General features: G+C 43.1%; 1 protein-coding gene across 1 annotated transcript in view; it reads left to right on the forward strand.

Moving 5' to 3' along the window:
• ITPR1 (inositol 1,4,5-trisphosphate receptor type 1) overlaps positions 1 to 19285 on the forward strand; it is a 162950-nt gene that overhangs the window by 63960 nt on the left and 79705 nt on the right. The window contains exons 14-31 of the mRNA XM_068409372.1: positions 372 to 532; positions 1309 to 1450; positions 1830 to 1988; positions 2552 to 2724; positions 2986 to 3105; positions 4429 to 4623; positions 5618 to 5869; positions 7349 to 7490; positions 8132 to 8285; positions 8623 to 8810; positions 10497 to 10635; positions 12104 to 12162; positions 13314 to 13475; positions 13574 to 13744; positions 14668 to 14733; positions 15482 to 15619; positions 17178 to 17303; positions 17676 to 17876. Of these exons, the coding sequence (XP_068265473.1) occupies positions 372 to 532; positions 1309 to 1450; positions 1830 to 1988; positions 2552 to 2724; positions 2986 to 3105; positions 4429 to 4623; positions 5618 to 5869; positions 7349 to 7490; positions 8132 to 8285; positions 8623 to 8810; positions 10497 to 10635; positions 12104 to 12162; positions 13314 to 13475; positions 13574 to 13744; positions 14668 to 14733; positions 15482 to 15619; positions 17178 to 17303; positions 17676 to 17876 (2748 nt within the window). The remainder of the gene's footprint in view (positions 1 to 371; positions 533 to 1308; positions 1451 to 1829; positions 1989 to 2551; positions 2725 to 2985; positions 3106 to 4428; positions 4624 to 5617; positions 5870 to 7348; positions 7491 to 8131; positions 8286 to 8622; positions 8811 to 10496; positions 10636 to 12103; positions 12163 to 13313; positions 13476 to 13573; positions 13745 to 14667; positions 14734 to 15481; positions 15620 to 17177; positions 17304 to 17675; positions 17877 to 19285) is intronic.

Below are 19285 nucleotides of genomic sequence, written 5' to 3' on the forward strand. Positions count from 1 at the left end.
CCCTTGAGCCTGCTGGGGTTGTCAAACAGCAATGAATAGTGCCTGTGCAAAATGTTCTATCTAAAAGATCAGGTTTTCATAGGAGTTTACTAGTTACACCGTTCAATTTCTACTGTACGACAGTCATCACAAGGAGAATTTCTTCCACTGTTTACAGCAACATTTTTCAGTCTCTCCTGAGGTTTCTCTGGATTTAGGAACCCCTTTGAGCTTGCACAGAGTGGTACTGTTCTCTAAGTTTGACTCCATGAGTAGCCTCATACTGTCTAAGTGGAGCGTGGCTTTTCCTCTGGTTTATTATCACTGAGTGTGTGAATCACTACTTTGTTTTCTGCCTTTTGGTTTGATGATAAAACTTCTCTGGGTTTCAGATTGGTACTTCTCCAGTGAAAGAGGACAAAGAAGCTTTTGCTATAGTACCAGTTTCCCCTGCAGAGGTTCGGGACTTGGATTTTGCAAATGATGCAAGTAAGGTTTTAGGTTCCATTGCTGGCAAGTTGGAAAAGGGAACAATAACCCAGAATGAAAGAAGGTGAGGAAGCAAGAATTTGGTTCAGATAATGTTGTTTCCTTTACTCAGTAACCATTTCTTTGAAAATCTATGTATGCTGTCTTCAGGAGAGGGATTTTGTTTCCTACGTGATTAGATATAAAAAAAAAAAAAAAGCAAACAAAACAGTAGTTTTATTTTTGAGGTGTCCAGAGTGGAGGTTCTCAAGCTTATTATGTCAAGCCCTCCCTGTTGCTCTGTGGAATGAGAGCCTGAGAACTGTTGTTGTGAACGTGGAGGAGTAATCCACAGCATACCTTTCTTGACGGGCTTTGCAAATTGAGTGTGGGAATTTCTAATCCATCTTGTGAAGACTGAACATGTGACTTCTTGCAAATCCTCTGACAATGTCTGTGAAAAGCACATGGCCTCACAAAAAGAGCTCAGAGTGGGCTGTGTAAAACCAGGGCCCATGTGCTTCTATAGCCAATGTCTTTTATTTGGCCTTGGGAGAGATTATCACCTGATTTATTTTTTCTGGCACCAAATAGAACCTGGAGAGCGTGTAGTTGCCCTGAAGTGATACCATTGTCTTGCTGCTGCTGTGGTTTAGCCATTAGACAGTAAGGCTATAGCAGTAGGGAGAATTAGTTCCTAATTTTAACTTCTGTACAAACCTATGTGCTTTATCCAGCATCTCAGTCAGTCTCTGATACTCTTTTTTGATTTAGCATTTTGAAATCTGTGTAAACTTACACTGACTTTTTTACCAGATGGAATTTGTAGTCTTGTATTAACAACTTCTGGCCCTCCTGTAGATCTGTTACCAAATTGTTGGAGGATTTGGTCTACTTTGTTACTGGTGGAACTAATTCTGGACAAGACGTTCTTGAAGTGGTGTTTTCTAAACCTAATAGAGAACGGCAAAAACTGATGAGAGAACAGAATATTCTAAAGCAGGTAGGCTGCGTTTTTCTCTAAACTCTGCCTACAAGAAGAGCTGTCAGAAAAGAGAAGCTAATAATAGAGAACCTGGCCAAATGATTGGGACCAAAAGATCCTTTGAGTTTCTAGCTTTTAGCAGGCTCTTGGTGCTGGACTGTAGGCATAGCATTGCTAGAAGAAAAAAAAAACAGAATACAGTGTTGTGTAAAGGTGATCAACAATGTCTTCTGCCCTGGCTACTCAATGGCCAAGAAACAAACTTGGTAGCTATAGTGTATTTCTGAAGTACCTTTTAGAAATTTAAAGATGCTGACGCAGTGCTTTTGCACTTATTTTAATCAGATTAAGGCAATGTTTTATGGGTTTTTATCTTTGTTTTTTAATAAACCTATAGATTTTCAAGTTGTTGCAAGCACCATTTACGGACAGTGGTGATGGCCCCATGTTGCGGTTGGAGGAGCTTGGAGACCAGCGTCATGCTCCCTTCAGACACATATGCCGGCTTTGCTACAGAGTGCTGAGACACTCTCAGCAGGATTACAGAAAGAATCAGGTTTGAAATATGGCTGTAGCTTTCAACAGCACTAATGTAGTTCCTGTGCTCCAAAAAAAGTAAAGCTACATCACAACCCTGCTATGCTGTGCTGTGATCGTACAGTCAGCAAGAGATTTTTGGATTGCTCAGCTTTACTCTTATCTGGTATTTTTGATCTTTATCAGAGACTACATGCAATGTAATTAGTACCAGTTCTAAGGGGAATTTGAGAAAACAGAGTTGCTGATTGCTGCAAGACTTTCTTCACTCTTGCATGCTACAAGCTCCAGTGAAAGTTGTCCTCTGAATTACAGCTGTACATGTTTTGTTGCTCTTTATTAAAAACAAACTCATATCAGATCAGGATAAATAGACACCACACACTTGGTGGTGTGTAGCCCAGGAGGGAGGGAGGTGTTAAGGTTATCTGGCATCACCTGCTTTCTCTCAAGAACAATTTGAATCTTAACACAGTTCACTTCGGGATGTTGATATTGCCAAACAGTTTTCTGTTACTGATTGTTTTCTTAAATTCTGAGAATTAATTACACCACCCTCCTTCTTCTGTCTGTGTTTTGAAGGAATACATTGCGAAGCAGTTTGGATTCATGCAGAAGCAAATCGGCTACGACGTCTTGGCCGAGGACACTATCACAGCACTGCTTCATAACAATCGCAAGCTCTTGGAGAAGCACATCACAGCTGCCGAGATTGACACTTTTGTTAGTCTTGTGAGGAAAAACAGGGAGCCCAGGTGAGATCTACATTTTTGAGTATACCATTATCCTTTTTCTCTTAGCCTTCTGAGTAAAATCTGTACCTGCCAGCTTGCTAGTAAGGAAGCAGAGCTAGTTCACTTCTTTTTTTTGGCACTTGCCATAACTCCCCCCTCGGGCAACAGTCTCGCTCTGCAATGTTCAAATGGAGTTCTGAATGTTTTCTTTCTGAAATGTAGATTGCTGCAGTCTAGATCTCAACAAGGATTGATACCATTTTGGCGTGCGTTTTCCAACAGGTTTTTGGATTACCTCTCAGATCTGTGCGTTTCCATGAACAAGTCTATCCCAGTGACACAGGAGTTGATTTGTAAAGCCGTGCTGAATCCAGCCAACGCAGACATCCTCATTGAAACTAAGTAAGTTAATGCCTTTAAAGATGGTTTTCCTAGTGTGAAACAGAAGGAAGGGGATTCAAAGCTGAAAGCACTGCTGGCACGTCTAGAGAAAGCAGCTCGGTGTGTGTGGGGTCCTCTTCAAGTACACAGTGGATGGGTATTGGTGACAGCAGACGTCTGCCATATGCATTGTCAGTCCTGCAGTCGGAGAAGTCGTTCAAATATCGCACGTTTGATCAAAGCAGACAGACTTAGCAGGAAGGTATGCGGGGTCCTGTGGGCCTGGTCCTCCTCTGGGCTTCAGGCTTTCCTCCATAAGCTGTCTGAAGTGAGCCAGCACTTCTTGGGCACGTGCCCACCGAGCTCAGCTTGCAGCAAAGCAGGAGCTGTGCATCTCTGCTCACCCTTTTCTCTCCTCTGCGGTCAGGATTTTGGTCTCCAGCTCTCTGCATTGCCCTGCCATTGCTGAGGCATCGTAGCAGACACCAAATCCCAATTATCTTTCACAAAAGATGGGTTTATTCCATGTGTGGAATAGGGCACAGATAATCATTATCAAAATACTGCAAAAGGGAAGCAGGTCTTTGTCAGGTAGTATTTAAAACACAAGTGGATGAGAGTATTCTTGCACAGTTAATTCTCTTAATGAAATCATAAAGACTGTATTTATTTCCACCAGCACTTAAAGTTGCTGCTTCATTTGTTGTTATCCTTGTGTATTTAGTTTGTCTTTTCTTTTTCAGATATATGATCTTTTTTTGCTGAAGAGCTAAAAGCCCCTAAAACCTTTTTAGTTTTAGTAGCTGATCTGTGTCTAGTTATTTCGCCACATAAGCAGAAAGAATCTGATGCAATTGGCATTTATGGGATACAGAACTAATAAATTTTTAGATATTTTTGTTTACCAAATCCTCTCCTAGTCTGTTGAATGATCTTTGAACCAGTTCTCCTGTAAAGATGTTTTTGAAAGTCAGACATGTCTTTAACTTCCTATTTCTTTATCTTCTTCAGTTGAATGGAGCTGAAATGTTGGTCTTTTTAAGGCTGACTGGAAAGCTTATAATCCAAATTAATTCTAATCTCATGCTTTTAATAAGAAAACACAAAGATTTTATGTAGTAAACTGCTACTCCTGAAAGAGTAAGATACTCTGCTTTTACTTCGCAGAGTTGAAGAATAAAATTTGTGTTTTCCAAGTGCAGATGAGATCATAAAATCAGTTACCTCTACGTCACCAGTACATTTTAGCAAGTGTCTTTTTTACCAAGTACCTTTAAAGAAATGTTCAAAAAGATCTGCACGGGTCTTGGCAGTTTGTAATCTAACCTCACTTCCTTCTGGCAGGCTGGTCCTCTCTCGGTTTGAGTTTGAAGAAGTGTCGAGTGGAGAAAATGCCTTGGAAGTTGGAGAAGATGAGGAAGAAGTGTGGCTGTTCTGGAGAGACAGTAACAAGGAAATCCGCAGTAAGAGTATCAGAGAGTTGGCTCAGGATGCTAAGGAAGGGCAGAAGGAAGATCGGGACGTACTCAGCTACTACAGGTTAACAGCATGTGCAGTAGTTGGCTAGCAAAGTTCATCGAGGCTTTGTGGGGAAGCCTTTGGTATAAAGGCTGTAGCTGGTTTGGGAAAGAGGATACTGGTTTCATGAACAAAATAGCCATTGCGGAGTGAGGATGAAGCCTCTTTGAAGTGAGAGCTGAAAGCACAAAGTTACTGCTGTTCCACCTGCCTTCTCAATTTCTCACTAAGCTCAAAGCCTTTACTGGTCCTGTAGTTCTCAGCAGGACAATATGAAGTTAGGAAAATGCTGCAAGTTTGGTTTGATTAACGTGCAGTGCTCTTCTGTACTGCTTAAGCCATGCTTTTAGCAGTTTCTGACACGAAGCGATGTTTCCAGATGACTTGACAAGACACCAAGTTCTTGGCGTAGTGCAAGATCAGGTTTCAGCCCAGACCAAATTCCTGTGTCTGGGTTATAAACTTCTGAGAGCAGTTTGACGGACTCGATTGTGGTGATGCAGAAAGTACAACTAGATTTTTTTATTTTTAATAGCTTATTTTGCATTGAAATGGTTCTTGCAGTAGACTTCTTAATACGTGTTTTTATTTGAGCCTGTTGGAGGGCTGAGCTCAAAAGGAGACATGTATTTTAAAAAATTGTATCTGCTTTCAAAATAGATTTTCTTGCACTTGTTTTTAAGTCGAATTGATGGTGTTAATTATTTTTAGTTTACATTATAGACTCATGCTTAAAACAAGAGTTTAGGATACAGTTTGGTCAAATTCCCACGAGGAGTGTTGAGAGTGAAAAGGAGTCTGCTTTCAATTACATGTTCTATTTGCCACTGTGTTACCTTTTACTAGTTTTCAGTGGGTACTTTATTCTTTGCATAATAAATATTAGCTATATTATTGGAAAATATAAGGTGCATTCTGCTAATACATAAGAGTATATCAGTGCTATACCCAGTGGACACTTCTGGAAATTAAAGTGTAAGCTGTTTGTTTGTGTATTTTTTTGTTTCCCCTGAAGATACCAACTAAACCTCTTTGCTAGAATGTGCCTTGATCGACAGTACTTAGCCATAAATGAAATCTCTGGCCAGCTGGATGTGGACCTCATTCTCCGTTGCATGTCTGATGAAAACTTGCCATACGATCTGAGAGCCTCTTTCTGCCGGCTAATGCTTCACATGCATGTTGATCGTGACCCCCAGGAACAAGTAACACCAGTGAAGTATGCTCGTCTGTGGTCTGAAATACCTTCTGAAATTGCTATTGATGAGTAAGTACTTGCTGGAATGGTGTGGGTAAGGAAATCACATCACTCTTGATTTTTAAAATAAAACCAGTTCACTCTTAAACTCATGCATTTTATTTATACTTTTTCTGCTTAAAAATAAAAAATAATAATAAAAACCCATAACATATTCTCACTAGTTCCGTTATTCAGACCCTGTAGTTTCATTTGCCTGGAATGTTTGCTGGAGAGAGCCTTCCTGGGAACAAAATACCCTTCCTGTACCTGCGTGGTGTCAGCCATGAGGCAGGAGGTTGTCTCCCAAACACGCCGTGATCACGGTGATGGTCTGTCTCTGATGGGGGTGATGTGGCAGGTGACCCTGCCCTGGGGAGGGAAAGCAAGGGAGGACTATTTAATTTTTCCTCCTGCCTTATTTGATTAGAGTATAGACCCTTCAGGACAGATTGTCCATACAGTAACTCGCACAATCAAAAGCAAAAACAAGGGGGAAGACGCTGAAACAAGTAACGTGCTGGAGACACAGTCACGTTCCTTACCCTCTGATGGAAAATACTCTTGATACAGTGGTGGAAAACATATGCAAAACCACAGCTAAGCTGGAGACATGATTTCTTGACCATAGTCTTAACTCTTCATAGTTACAGCTCTTTATAGTATACAAATAATTTAATATTTGTAGTACTTCAACTCTTTATAGTATACAAATAATTTAATATTTGTAGTACTTCAGCTGTTCAGAAATCAATTTTTTTTGGTTGGAGAAAATGAACATTTAAAATTAGTGTTAAATGTTAGGAATTTGTGTCTTGTCAGTATTAGTACTGATGTTTAGTGGTTACTTCTTTGTCCCTCCCTTCCCTCCTTGCTAGCCTAGTTTTCTTTGAGAGAGATGCAGTAGATCATACTCAACTTTAAATGCCAAAACAGAAAAACAAATGGCTTCAGCTCTGGCAGAGGCTAAACAGTGATGTGTGATCAAACAGGAGAACAGAAGCAGGTAGTGGAAGGTGGTGGAGGTTGTCTTTTCTGAATGCTCTCTGCACGTGCTGGGAAACAAACCTAGAATTAGTATTAAGGAAAATTAATGTCTGCTTTGCATATATATTGTTTTTATTTGGAGGAAAATAGCATCCACAGTCAGCATCTCTTGGCCGCATCAGTTCGCCTGAGTGCTGTGCGTAGCTTGTCATTGTTTCCACTAAGATAATCAGGGTTTCTTTTTTTATTTATTGGGACGAAATGTCTCTCTTTTGTTTTCCTCAGACACTTTTAAATAGCACAAAATGAGCATATGGGATAAACCAGCAAAAGCCAGGAAATTATGGTGTCAGCTTCCTGACTCCCTCGTTTGGATAAATTATTTAACAGCTTTTAACTTTTCTGCAATTTTGACAAACCAATGAAAAATTGTGTTGGGAAAGAGAGCCCTGTGTATTTGCATGCTAAGTTTTGTGTTTTGTTTTCTTTTTTGTTTTTTTTTTTTGTTTTTTTCCTCTTCAGCTATGATAGCAGTGGAACTTCCAAAGATGAAATTAAGGAGAGATTTGCCCAAACAATGGAATTTGTAGAGGAATATTTAAGAGATGTGGTGTGTCAGAGGTTCCCTTTCTCTGATAAAGAGAAAAATAAGCTCACTTTTGAGGTAGTTATCCAGTTCTGATTTTATCCTTTTTTTTTTTTGTGGAATGTTGGTACTTTTTTCAACATCAGAGGCATTGGCAAGCAATTAGTGCTGAGCCTCAGCACGCTCCTACTTTCCCATATAGTCCTTTCTCCTCGTGCAATCTACTGATGAAGTTCATGACAGTTTGCAATGATAGTTCTTGAAATACAGTTAATGAATGTGAGCTTATGTCTCAGATTTGCAGCAGCCCTGTTTACTTTTTGTGCTCTACTGTTATTGCAAATTAAAGCTTTATTGGAATAAATATTCTCAAAAACTAACCATGATGTCTGCATGCAGATAGTCTCTAGAGCTTACAGTATTAGGAAGAGAACAATAGTGTCCTGTGACTTACTGACCTATCAAAATTGTCTGTGCAAATAATATGTAGCAAATCCATGTGACAGTATTCCCTAAATAACCGTTAATTTAAGAAAATTTGTGATATTTGATTAAAGTATTTGAGGGAATAGGCAAGTAGAATTATGGAATTATGAGGTATTATGATAAGAATACGACTTGCAGCCAGGTTCTTGGTCTTTTCACTGTGTTAAGACAACTTGATTGTGGTAGCAAAATGTTTAGTATTAATCAGGTTTTTTTTATCATTATTTTGGTAGGTTGTTAACTTAGCCAGAAATCTGATATATTTTGGTTTCTACAACTTCTGTGACCTCCTCAGACTAACCAAAATCCTCCTTGCTATATTAGACTGCGTGCACATCACTACCATCTTCCCTATTACCAAGATGGCAAAAGGCGAGGAAAGTAAAGGTAAGGCTGAAAAATTGATTGGCAGAACACATCATTCTTGGGCAGTGTCTAGTTCATCTCAAAATGTCAGTGTGGAGTTGAAATCTTCTACTCCTCTCTGTCTGTGGCTTGGCTGTACAGCTGAGTGATGCCTAGGATGAAAGAGGGAGAGGGCAGGGGGTTCTGAAAGTACTGCAGTGCTGCTGTGGACTTCCATCTGTTCCAGGGGTTTAGGTGTCCACCTGGCCTTGTTTAATGTTGAGACAATTTCTCTTCATAGCACGTGGAGGGTCCTTGCCCTGTTAGTGCAGTCCCATTACACCATCATAACCTTACCTGTTTGCCCACCTCTCTGAAGGGAGCAATGTGATGAGATCGATCCACGGAGTTGGTGAGCTGATGACCCAGGTGGTGCTCAGAGGCGGTGGGTTCTTGCCCATGACTCCGCTTGCTGCTGCTCCTGAGGGTAACGTCAAGCAGAGTGAACCAGAGAAAGAGGACATCCTGGTGATGGATACAAAGCTGAAGATCATCGAAATACTTCAGGTACTAGCAGCGCAAATTAATGTAGCACCTTCTGCTGTCTTTAATCTAAGCGTTAATATAGTGCCATGCTGCCTTGTAATTCACTCCTGCCTCGTATGTGCCTCTTTTAAACTGGTAAAGCATTGCCAGGGTGACTTTTTCAGGCATGCAGCACTCAACTTGCATATGACAATACTGAAACAATTCAATAGAAATGAGTTTGCAATAAACATCTGCATATTTACCAGTGATTTGTAAATATCTGACTTGCTGAAGTGGAGAGCTCATTTTCCACCTTACTGTCTTAGTAATTTCTCTGAGTCTACAGGGCCAGCTTGCTAAGTGCCCCAAGGAAAGGGGAGATACTTGAGACTCCTCCTTGTACAGCCATCAGCCTCAAATCACAGAATCAATGAGGTTGGAAGAGCCCTCTGGGATCATCGAGTCCAACCATTGCCCTGACACCACCATGGCAACTAGACCAGGGCACTAAGTGCCATGTCCAGTCTTTTCTTAAACCCCTCCAGAGATGGTGACTCCACCACCTCCCTGGGCAGCCCCTTCCAATGGCTAATGACCCTTGCTGAGAAGAAATGCTTCCTAATGTCCAACCTGAACCTCCCCTGGCGAAGCTTGAGGCTGTGTCCTCTTGTCCTGTTCCTAGTTGCCTGGGAGAAGAGGCTGACTCCCACTCCACTACAACCTCCCTTCAGGTAGTTGTAGACTGCACTAAGGTCACCTCTGAGCCTCCTCTTCTCCAGGCTAAACACCCCCAGCTCCCTCAGCCGTTCCTCGTAGGTCAGACCCTCCAGACCCTTCACCAGCTTGGTGATCTAGTGTATGCCCATTTGCCAGCCTCGCTGTCTCTCCATCTTTGGCTTTTCTCCCTTGTTCACTCCTAAGTCTTCGAAACACAGAGAGAAAAGCTTTTTCCCTTTTCCACAGTGCTGCCTTGATCTAGATGTTGCCGCAAACTTATACACTGAAATCCATCTTCCCTCCCTCGGTGTAGGAGTCCCTTTTCTGTTCAGTAGCTTCATGGGCAAGTTCACGGAGGCCAGAATGCTGCAAAAGCCTTGTGGGCGACAGTATGTGCAGCAGCAGGAGAGCCACGGCGTGCCTTCCCTGTGCCCCGTGGGAGGCTTTGCACGTCGCTGGGTTCGAGGTTATGCCCTTCACCTCGGCAGCAGATGCAGCACGTAGGGAGGCTTGATTCGCTTCCTTCCACCACTGCTAATTTTAGTGAAAGCCAGAACTTCTCTTACGGCCTGGCATGTGCGGTGGGATATTTTAGTGTGCCAGTATTCCCTCTGTTACCGTGGTCTATTAAAACAGGCATTAAGCATTTTCCTGTAAATCTGGGAGAACTGCGAGTGTTCTTTGCATTGTGCTTTCCTCAAGAGGGAGGAAGGCCACTGAGAAGGTGGTCTCTGCTACGCTGGAGGTTTCACTGGCACTAGCTCCTACAGCCCCCCTGCACTGGTAGCTGTGGTAGGTGTGTATATCAAATGCTCTTTGAAATCACTGAAAAAAATTACTGAATTCTGGGGATTTTTAAGAGAACGCTTGTGTACATCTTCTCCAAGTTAAATCCACATCTTTACTATGTTGGTCTTGCGTGTTGGTAGCACTGCATCATGTGTGAATTGTACGTGTGCTGGAAATAGGCAAGTTATTTCAACGTTTTTCCTGCTTCTGTATCATCAGTTTATTTTGAATGTGAGATTGGACTACAGAATCTCCTGCCTGCTTTGTATATTTAAACATGAGTTTGATGAAAGCAACGCCCAGATGTCTGAGTCGCCCACTGGAAGCAGTAGTCAAGAAATGCCAGCTAACGTACCAGGTTAGTTATTTTGCAAAGGATGAGTTTGTGTGGGTTAGGGAAGACTCCTCAATCTCAGAGGTGCTAATTGGGTAACTGATTCAGGTTCTTCTGTGGGCATATGAGTGGTGCCACTGAGGCAGAGTACCCTGCTAGCAGCAGGAATAACAGAACAGGGATCATTTCCACATACCCCGAACAAAACACAGGATTTGTTTGTACTTTCTCTTGCTTGTTAAGTGTGACCAAGAGCCTGAGATACATCCTTTAAAGAAAACCTGAAATAAACACTATCATGTGTGAAGTGTCATCAACCTCAAATTAAATCTTTGCTATTAATGTTTCTGGGTGAACGAAAAGGGTACCCAAAGTAATCTGACCCCCCTGCCTGATGCCTCTACCCACCCAAATTTCTCTTTTCCAAAGGTGTTGTAGGAAGGCAAGACATCTGGAGGTGTCTGTATCTCCGTGCTGCTAGACAGGGGTATGAAAGTTAGCTGTTGAGGAGCTTGTGTCCACTGTTCTTAATTGAAAGCAGGATAGTTAGTGGACTAGTTAGATGGGCTGTTGCCAATTGCTGTGTGGCTTCCTAGGGGAAGGAGCGTCCTGCAGTCAGGACCTGTACTGTGTAGGAATAACTGGACTTTAAAAGTGCAGCTTATTAGACATCAAACAGTTTTTCTTCCTCAATTTGGGGACTTTATCCCTAGATGCAAAGGAGAAAGATAAGGAAAATGTGGTTTAGATGTGAAGTCTTCAAAGGGAGGAGGCTGTTGCTTTTGATCTCACTTCAAAGGGGATGTGTTTACTTCTTTCTTGGGCTGCCTGTCCAGCAGCCCCCCGGGGTGCCAGGGCCTTCGAGACTGGGCTGGCGGGGAGAGCGAGAGCTCTTTCTGTGAGCTGGACTTTGGAAGAAAGGGGGTAAACATTTTTGGCAAGGATATAAAACCCCCACACTCTCTTTGTGTTCCCTTGTGCAAACCTTTGTGAAGTAGAGAGCTCCAAGTCTGTTTTACCATTCTTATTTATTTCAGAATATTGGTCATTGCCCATGTGATAATGTATACCTGACACTGAAAAATGCAAAGACCTTTTTGTCTGTTGAGCCACAGAGATGTTGCTTTCATTGCTGAATTTATTACTTCTCAAGGCTGAAGTTTGGTGTTTCTTATGGATGGCCCCTCTGAATGACACCAGGTCCCACCAGTGTCCTGGAATGATGCTGGTGCAACCTGAAAATAGGCGAGAGAGGAATAAGCCTGCATATTGCTGAAATTATTATGCAGTTTAATTTGTGAGCTGAGAACAGGTTAATTTATTGTCTTAGTTATTTTAGCAGGCTGCTTCAGTAGCCTCTCAGCGCTCCTTTCAGCTTGTCATGACCCCCTTGCTTACTCCTACGTCACCACTTGCTGTTTAAATTTTTTTTAGGCTGCAAAAACATCTTTGGTGCAGCTGTGACCTAATGTATTTTTGTTTATTTTCTCAGGAGCCCTAGACTTTGAACATATTGAAGAACAAGCCGAGGGGATCTTTGGCGGAAGGAAAGTGTCTCTTCACTAGTGCTAATCAAGGGGTAACTCAGGAGTTCCCAGACCGCAGCCCTCAGGGCTCCTGAGGAGTGGGGATTGCAGCTGAAAGGGAGGTGGTACCTGGAAAAAGCTTGGGAGTAGCTGCCACAGTTACCTAGGCTTCGTTTTCCTGAAATGCCTTTGATACAGCTCAAAGTAGTGTCTGTTTGGATTAAAAGCCACAGATAAGGGACAGGGGAAAGATCTTCATGGCAGGGCTTTGCTTGTGTGGGTGAAAGCCAGGTTGGGGGATTAGTGCATCAAAGTGGAATGCTGCAGTGAAATCTTTGGTGGAGAAGTTTGTGTAGGCAAGGATTGGGATTTCCACTGAGATAGAGATATTTAGCCATCCTTTTTTTGTATGATGCAGCATGAAGCTGCACATGATGACAGCACAAAGCAAGCTGTGCCTTCCATACCTGCCTGCCTCTGGAGAGGCTTATGTCCTTTCTTAAATCACAGGACAGTAAGTCAGTGACAGGCTCCAAGTTACTTGAGCTTGTCCTTAAGCTGCTCAGAGCTGCAGTTGTTTTCTGTAAACATAAGATAACTGATTTCTTAAATGAAGGCAGAAGGAGAGATTCATTTACAGAATTAATAACCAGAATTTTTAATGTAAGCATGCAGACTCAGTTGGAAGCAGAATATGGAAAAGATTCAGGGGGCACTGACAGGAAAAAAAAATACAGCATGAGTTTCTCCTGCTTGGAAAAGAGGTGTGGGGGAAAGAGAGGGAAAAGGAGGATTTCAAGTGATTAACATAATTAGCATTGCAACCTGGATACTGAGGTAGGGTTTTATTTTGTAAATAGTGAGGAAGGTTACTACCAGGAATGGGCAAGAACTGTTTGAGCAATAGGGTGAGGCTGACATAGGGACAAATATTTTGGCATAGTTTATCCAACTTACATTTTTGGGGGTCAGTGTAAGCTGAGATTCTGGACTAGCCTCCCTATTAAGCAGGACACCAAAAAACCCCTGGGTGTCTTAAGATAGCACTTGATTTAATAAATTTCCCCCTTATTTAAAAGTAAGAAGAAAGGTTTTCTACCACTGCTGACTGGACTTAACCTGCTGGGACACTCAGTCTAATACGCTAGTTAAATCCTACGCTCTCTTTTCAGTGAGGAGAATACACCACTGGATTTGGATGATCATGGTGGCAGAACGTTTCTCAGAGTTTTGTTGCATTTAACGATGCATGATTACCCTCCTCTGGTCTCTGGAGCACTTCAGCTGCTCTTCCGGCACTTCAGCCAGAGGCAGGAGGTCCTTCAAGCTTTTAAGCAGGTATGTGTGTGTATTAAGGGCGTTATTCCTCATCTGAACATATATATTGCAGCTAAAAACAATGCTTGTGTGCAACTAATGGACTGCATTCATGTAAGGTTCAACTGCTTGTTACCAGCCAAGATGTTGACAACTACAAGCAGATAAAACAAGATCTGGACCAGCTGAGGTCTATTGTGGAAAAATCGGAGCTTTGGGTGTACAAAGGCCAAGGTCCTGATGAGCCTATGGATGGAGTGCAAGGTGAAAACGAACACAAGAAAAAAGAGGTAATGAGGTTGTGTTTGCACAAATCCATGTGTTAATATTTCTGTTTCCAGAAGTGTGACAAAAAGCCATCTTTCCAGCACCCTGCGTAGCCTGGTGAGGCTATCTGTACTGCTTTTAGATTAAGGCAAGAATAAGAGGAGAACTTGAGCTAGTTGATGCCAATTAGTCTCAAGTGGAAACTGCTCAGGATCAGCAGCCACTGAGGTGTCATCTTTAGGCTCTACCAGAGAGTTGGTCTGGGTTTGCTCCGGCTCCCAAGTTGTGTCCTTTCATCACGTGGGTTTTATATTGCCAAAAGTACCTCGAATAATGTAAGGGGAGAGCTGTGGGCTGTCCAGGTGATGCATTTTGAATCATGGCACTGTGATTAAATGACAGAAGAGAATGGTGCATTATCTCTGCCTGATAATACAGCACTTTCTTGGCATGCACACCTGGCTTAGAACTAATTAAACACCTTTTTCCTCCATATAATTTGCAATCAAATAGAAAAGACTGAGTGAGGGAATTCAAGAAATAGTCCCTGAGTTATGAACATTTATTGTTGGAAGCAAATAAAAGTAATTTACTCGTTCCTTTGTGCGTAGTGCTGTGAGGCATCCCTTGGTATCTATGCAATGGCAGTTTAATAATAGAGAGGGAGAGAAAGTAAGTTTTTTTGGGGGAAGGCTTGATTACAGACAGAATATGACAAGGAAAGGACAGGAGGTTGCTGTCTCTAAAATCACCCTGCTCTCACCTTATTTTGTGTTGTAGAGGTCAATGTGACTTGATAATTATATGTATTTTTCTGAGAGTATCAGAAAACTGCACAATGACCCTCCTTTCCAGGAAGAGAGCGGGCACTATCCTAGAACGGTAATTTAGCCTTCATGAAGATAATAGTATAAGATACTAATAAATTGTCTGATTTTATCCCCAGGAAGGTCACAGCAAGTCCCAAAAGCCTGAAAGTACTAGCAGCTACAACTACCGTGTAGTAAAAGAGGTAAGACTTTGCTTCGTGGTAGTTAAATGGCAGTGTAAATGAGTAACACAGCTCTGGAGAGCGGCAGTCAGAGGGAGGCACCCAGGAAAGTCTGAGTCACTCTTCCATTGTGGAAACTATTTGCTGAGTAATAACCTATCCCAGCTTGAATGGGAAGCCAGGAATATAATAAGCACGACGTGTATTCTCCCCTTAAGAATGGATTAGTGAGAAGCGCGACGTTTTGCTGCTGTTTCAATGGTAACACAATATTTTTATTGTTGAAGGCTACGAAGGAAGTAAGCGAGTGGAGAAGCTATTTAATTTGCCCTGAGTACCTTGCACTCAAAACCACTGTGCTGTTGAAATTTAATTTAAAAAATACTAGTCAAGGAGCACGCGTTGGCACTGGTGTGTGAGCTGATGGTCTTTCTGTGGCTCCATACTGCGGAGCCCGATGGTGGGTTTGCTTGACGCAGCTGAGTTCTGCAGGACCAGCCCTACTTAGAGATGCTGTGGATGGTGCCCAGGACAGTAAACTGCTTCCCTTGCCTGGCCTTCTGCCCCCACATGTCCTGGCAGCTCTTGGTTCTATCTTGGTCCTTTTGCATCTACTGATGTTGCAGGAGTCTGGCCTTAGCTCCTCACCATGAGACCTCAAAAGCTGACCTGGTCCATGCAGATGCATTTTTCACTGTTGCTGCTCTCTGGGAGCCACCTCTGAAACAAACCCCAGCATTTCAGCTCTAAAGCCAGTTCTCTCCTGCAGATCGTGCTGCGGCTCAGCAAGCTCTGCGTTCAGGAGAGCGCCTCGGTCCGGAAGAGCCGTAAGCAGCAGCAGCGGCTCCTGAGGAACATGGGCGCTCACGCGGTCGTGCTGGAGCTGCTGCAGATCCCCTACGAAAAGGTTGGGTTTCTGTGTGGCTGTCGCCTTGCCTTGAGTCGTGTTAATGGGCTTTCAATACCTCCTTTGAATCTTCCTGAACTTCTGCCTTTATGTTGGATTCACAGAGGCTGTTTTATGTAGCCTCATAGCCCATGAAATATCCATGCTTCAAAAATAATGAGGCGCTTATATAAGCTTTGTTTGTTTGAAGTCTTTGAATATACAGTGTTGTGCACTATTTCCTGAAGAAATATTTGTCCGTCGTAGCTCAGAGTAAGACCAAGGCTCAACTCTCAGCTTTTCATGGGAGGTGTGTGCTGCCTGGAAGTTAAGCTGTGCTGGTGGAAGCAAGACCCTCGTTATTGCTACGAGGTAGCTGTGTGACAGCCATCCTGGGAACACGAAGGGAAACGAGGGTGCCTGGTCTCCCATGGGATTTATCAGCGGGTCTGCCCAGTAGTTAGACACAGACCCCCCAGTTGTAGAGTCCCAGGCTCCTCCCTAGAAATGAATAAATACCAGCTGGCTCTCCAGGCGAGGTCTGCTGTTCACAGTTAGCTGTGTGAGCTCAGTGGAGCAGTTTGAAGCCCACTTTGACTGCGTTGCTGTACGGTTGGAGCTTGCACAGCACCACGTTGTGCTGATGAAGCACACCCCAAGTTCATCGCTTTGGCTGCCCATTAGTCACAGGTGACAGGTACTTATCACCACATAGGTGAGGGAGCTCGTCACGTTTTCCCCGTTACTCTGCTGTCCTCTGTTCCAGACTCTACAGGTTTCTGAGAACCAGTAATTCCAGACAGTAGCTTTGATTATTGTTAAGCTAAGTCTCATGCTGTCTTGCTTCATATTTTGCTAAAAAGTCGGCAGCAAAAACACCCTCCAAAACCTCTTGTCACCTGCCTGTCCCATACATGTGGATACATACTGGACAGGCAGTGTGGAAGGTGTTTCACCCTTGGAAATATATGAAACTCCTTAAAAATAAAAGCAGACACTAATTTTCCAAGCTGCATTTCATACCATCAGTGGGCTGGTAATCCACACTGATGTCAGAGGAAAGGCACCAGTTCCCGAACCGTACTTGGAAGCATGCAAGTAGTGTGTGGATTCCAGTAAATATAAATTGGGCTTAACTGTTGCAATAATAACTTTCCATCTCTGCTTTGCCATGAACTACCTATCTGTTGCTGCTGAAATGCATTTCAGTGGAACGTGGCAGTTTTCCTGTGTACCCTAAGGTGATGATGTGTGGTTTGGCCAACGTGCTGGTATGTTCAGAAGTGTAAAAGTGACTAAAGCACGTTGCTGGCAGGCTTGGCCATGGACTGTGCAGTTTTAGAGAATAAACTACTGTAATTTCTATTATGGTCTTTATTTTTGATGATCTTTAAAACTGTGAAGCAGGCCAAACTCATCCCTAATGTCTGTGAACTGGGTGGAGGTTTGTTTTTCTTTGGAGTGTGAGAGAGACGTGACAGTTCCCTTGCAGAGCTGGAGCTGCGGCTCAGCCAGTCCTCACCTGAAAGTGAACCTTCAGATTCTTTTTAACCCCAGCTTATTTGTCATGCACTCACAGGCTGAAGACACGAGGATGCAGGAGATAATGAAGCTTGCACACGAGTTTTTACAGAACTTTTGTGCTGGGAACCAACAGAACCAGGCCCTGCTGCACAAGCACATAAACCTGTTCCTTAACCCAGGGGTAAGGATAACCTCATGCCATGATTTATGTTTTTTCTAGCAAGAGAAGACAATGGATTGTCCTTGGTGATCGCCTCTGGGCCTGTTCTGATGCAAGACTGGTTGAAGGGGTCACAATTTATTTTCATTCTGAAGCCTTGGAAGTTGGCAAGATCTGTTTGTTTAGGACCATTTCAGTGTAGAAAGTTCAAGAGACTGAAGTGGACTGAAAAATACGCTTAGATACAAGCTGTTGTGCTGAAAGATTGTTTGGAAATGTTCTTTTCAGTCCTGCACCCTGCAGGAGTGTTGACTTTATCCTGATCTCTGTGTGGGTTTGGCCGTTTGTTTATTTTCTAATTTCTTTCTTTCTTTCTTTCATCCCTTCCATTAGATTCTGGAAGCAGTAACAATGCAGCACATTTTCATGAACAACTTCCAGCTTTGCAGTGAGATTAACGAGCGCGTTGTCCAACACTTTGTCCACTGCATCGAAACACATGGCAGAAACGTTCAGTACATAAAGTTCCTGCAGACAATTGTCAAGGCGGAAGGAAAATTCATTAAGAAATGCCAAGATATGGTAATGGCTGAGGTGAGAGCTGCGGAGATGTGCAAGGGCTGAACAGAAGTTTTCACATACCATTTGGTGAGAATGACAAATTGATCCTCTCGCTTCTGGGACTGCCAAGAAGCTGACAGTTAGCTCTCTCAATGCAAAAAGAGCATATAGCTACCAGAAAGCACAGGCTTTTTTGTGACCAAAAGCTTTCTGAGCTCTTCACCCAGAGGTATAACGAGTGGTCGGTTATTAATGATACTTAAAAGTTACTTTCCAGGCTTCTACACAGCAGCATATGGGTGGGCATGTGAAGCAAGGGTGCCTTTCTCTAGCAGAACTGGCTAGAAGAGAAATAGTTTAATTTCAAGATCACTAATGCAGAAGGAAACTTTTACCATGATGGTATTTTGATGGGAATTTCTTACCTTACCAAGACCTTCGTATTCAGCTGTTTGAGTGCTGCAGGGGGGAAAAGTCGGAGGGTCTTCAGGAATTTAGGTGTGTAGATAACTGGGAAACTGGGGTGTCAGGATAGAAGAGGGAGGTAAGAGAAGGGTGAATAAATCCCTTTTAAGTTGGATACTGGACGTGATCGGTTTGACAGCACATCTAATGGGATTTTTATTGGCCTCCTCAGCAGGGGGAGCCCGAGGATCAGATTTGTCAAACTCTGGCTTTTGTGTATCAATCTTCCTAGATTGATGGAAGGTCTTCCATATTTTGTCGTTCAGTTCAAAAATGGTTTCATGAGCTTCTCAACTTGGAATCGAGTTTGCGAGGTGCTCAGCAATCAGCTTCTACGGGGGTCAGCAGCTGCTGAGAAAAGGGGGTTGCCTTGGGGGTTGCCTGCTGTGTTTTATCGAGCTGTTTGCCACGAACCCTGCGGGAGGACAGCCCCAGATCCCTCCAGCTGCGTGCTCGGAGGTGCCCAGCCTGGAGCAGGTCTCGGTTTGCTCGTTCTCCTTCCCTTCGTGGAGTTACAGGAGGTCTGAACTGCTCTGAAAATGTGACCATCCGGGTCTCAGATGTGAAACTGATAGAAGTCATCAGTGTGTGACTTACCGTGTCACTCGCTAGCCTTGGAAAATGGATGGTGTTTGTTCAGAAGGGTGGAATTACTGAGCCCTGCAGTCCTCCCATCCGGCGTGCCCCTGGGGCGTTCCTCTGAACAAAACGGTGTGTCTACAGCTAGCTGTATTAGAGTCAGCTGAGGCAATATACGTGAAATAAAAAAGCACAATGGAAAGTCACAAGCTTCTTGGCACAGCTTCTGTCTAAGCAGTCAGTTGGGCTGACTTTGAAGTTCTTCAGCAGTTCAGAAGTGGTAAATTCTTTAAGAGAAAATGTCATCCTCGAGCCCTCTATTCCATGAAGGGAGGGCAAGAGGAGTGCCCAGCTGCCTTGGTGGGCTGCACTCCTTTTGAGTGTCTAAGGAACAGCTT

Source organism: Nyctibius grandis, chromosome 10, assembly GCF_013368605.1.
Source record: "Nyctibius grandis isolate bNycGra1 chromosome 10, bNycGra1.pri, whole genome shotgun sequence".
Classification (NCBI taxonomy): Eukaryota; Metazoa; Chordata; class Aves; order Nyctibiiformes; family Nyctibiidae; genus Nyctibius; species Nyctibius grandis.